The 1,537-nt window shown below is 41.3% G+C and overlaps 1 protein-coding gene across 1 annotated transcript; it reads left to right on the top strand.

The window, feature by feature from the left end:
- The first annotated feature begins 489 nt into the window (after nucleotides 1–489).
- LOC120599888 (ferritin light chain-like) lies at nucleotides 490–1,015 on the top strand. Its single transcript, XM_039859073.1, is given in 2 exon segments — nucleotides 490–557; nucleotides 559–1,015. Coding segments are annotated over 2 exon segments (525 nt in total).
- The last annotated feature ends 522 nt before the right edge of the window (nucleotides 1,016–1,537 follow it).

Genomic DNA, 1,537 nt, shown 5'->3' with positions numbered 1-1,537 from the left:
AAAGTAAAATAAAATAAAATAAAATAAAATAAAATAAAATAAAATAAAATAAAATAAAATAAAAGATTGCAGGTTGAATAAAAGCTGAAAGGGCCCTCTCTCAAACACATAAAGATATCAGAAATAGTATTCACAAGGATATCACTGCACTCAGAAACAAGGGACTCTCTAAAAACCAGAAATGAAAGTGCTGAGCTCCATGAAATATTTTTCAGACATTCGGAAATGCTGATTTCCTTTATAGTTTACCAAGAAAACATAAGTTTAAGAATAAATTTAAAATCTATCAGGCAGCATCCTCAGCAGTCCCTGGATCTGCTTCTTGCTTCAACGGTGTTTGGAAGGAAAAGACCCAGGGATTCCCCTTTCCAGCTTCTGACCACCCTCCAAACGATTTTCCAGTCGCAACCTTCTGAAACTTTTCTGCCATCCTGACCTCAAAGACCAGCCAACTCGTTGTTTGAACTTAATTCCTATTGCCAAGCAACCATGAGCTCCCAAGTTCATCAGAATTATTCCACCAAGGTGGAGGCTGCTGTCAACTGCCAGGTCAACTGGCCTGCAGGCCTCCTCCACCTACCTCTCTCTGGGCTTGTATTTTGACCACGATGAGGGCGTGGAGGGCATGGAGGGTGTGGGCCACCTCTTCCGTGAGTTGGCTGAGAAGCCCAAGGACACCCAGGGTCTCTTGAAGATGCAAAACCAGCGTGGCGGCCCTGACCTCTTCCAGCACCTGCGGAAGCCTTCCCAAGATGAATGGGGTAAAACTCAGAATTCCATGGAAGCCGACATGGTCATGGAGAAGAACCTGAACCAGGCTCTTTCTGATCTGCATGCCCTGGGTTCTGCCCATTCAGACCCCCATCTCTGTGACTTCCTGGAGAGCCACTTCCTGGATGAGGAGGTAAAACTCAAGAAGATGGTGGACCACCTGAGTAACCTCTGCAGGCTGTCTGGCCCCCAGGCTGAGCTGGATGAGTATGTCTTCGAAAGGCTCACACTCAAGCATGACTAGGACCTTTTGGAGCCCAGAAGCCTTTTAGGGGCTCATCTGCATCTCCCTGGCTTTGGGCTTCTGACAGCCTCTCTCTTCAACTACTGAGCAGTCTTTTAACCACCCTGGAACCCTCTCCCATGCTGTGGATCAAATGGAAACAATAAAGCTTTTGCAGCAAATAAATAAATAAGTAAATAAATAAATAATATAATATAAAATTTATAAGTTTAGCAAAAAAGCAATAGAAATGGAATATGCACATTCTAAAAAAGTAGAAAAAATCAACAAAGAAAAATATTGATTCAAAGAAGACTGTAAAGAAAATAAAAATAACGAAGGAAAACAAAGCAAAAACACAAAGGAAATCATTGCATATAGAGAATATACACCACAAAAGATATGATGGTTGAAATACATCCAAAGTTTTTATTAATCATAATAAATGTTAAGTAACTACCCTTGCCCATTAGAAGACAGACCTGAGTTTGGAATTTTAACAATATGCTATTCGTAAGGCTCACACCTAAAACAAAGTGATGT

This window comes from Pteropus medius, unplaced genomic scaffold (genome assembly GCF_902729225.1).
Source record: "Pteropus medius unplaced genomic scaffold, Ma_sr-lr_union100, whole genome shotgun sequence".
NCBI lineage: Eukaryota > Metazoa > Chordata > Mammalia > Chiroptera > Pteropodidae > Pteropus > Pteropus medius.
The sequence above is the reverse complement of the archived record's forward strand: the minus strand, read 5'-3'. Positions and strand labels throughout refer to the sequence as shown.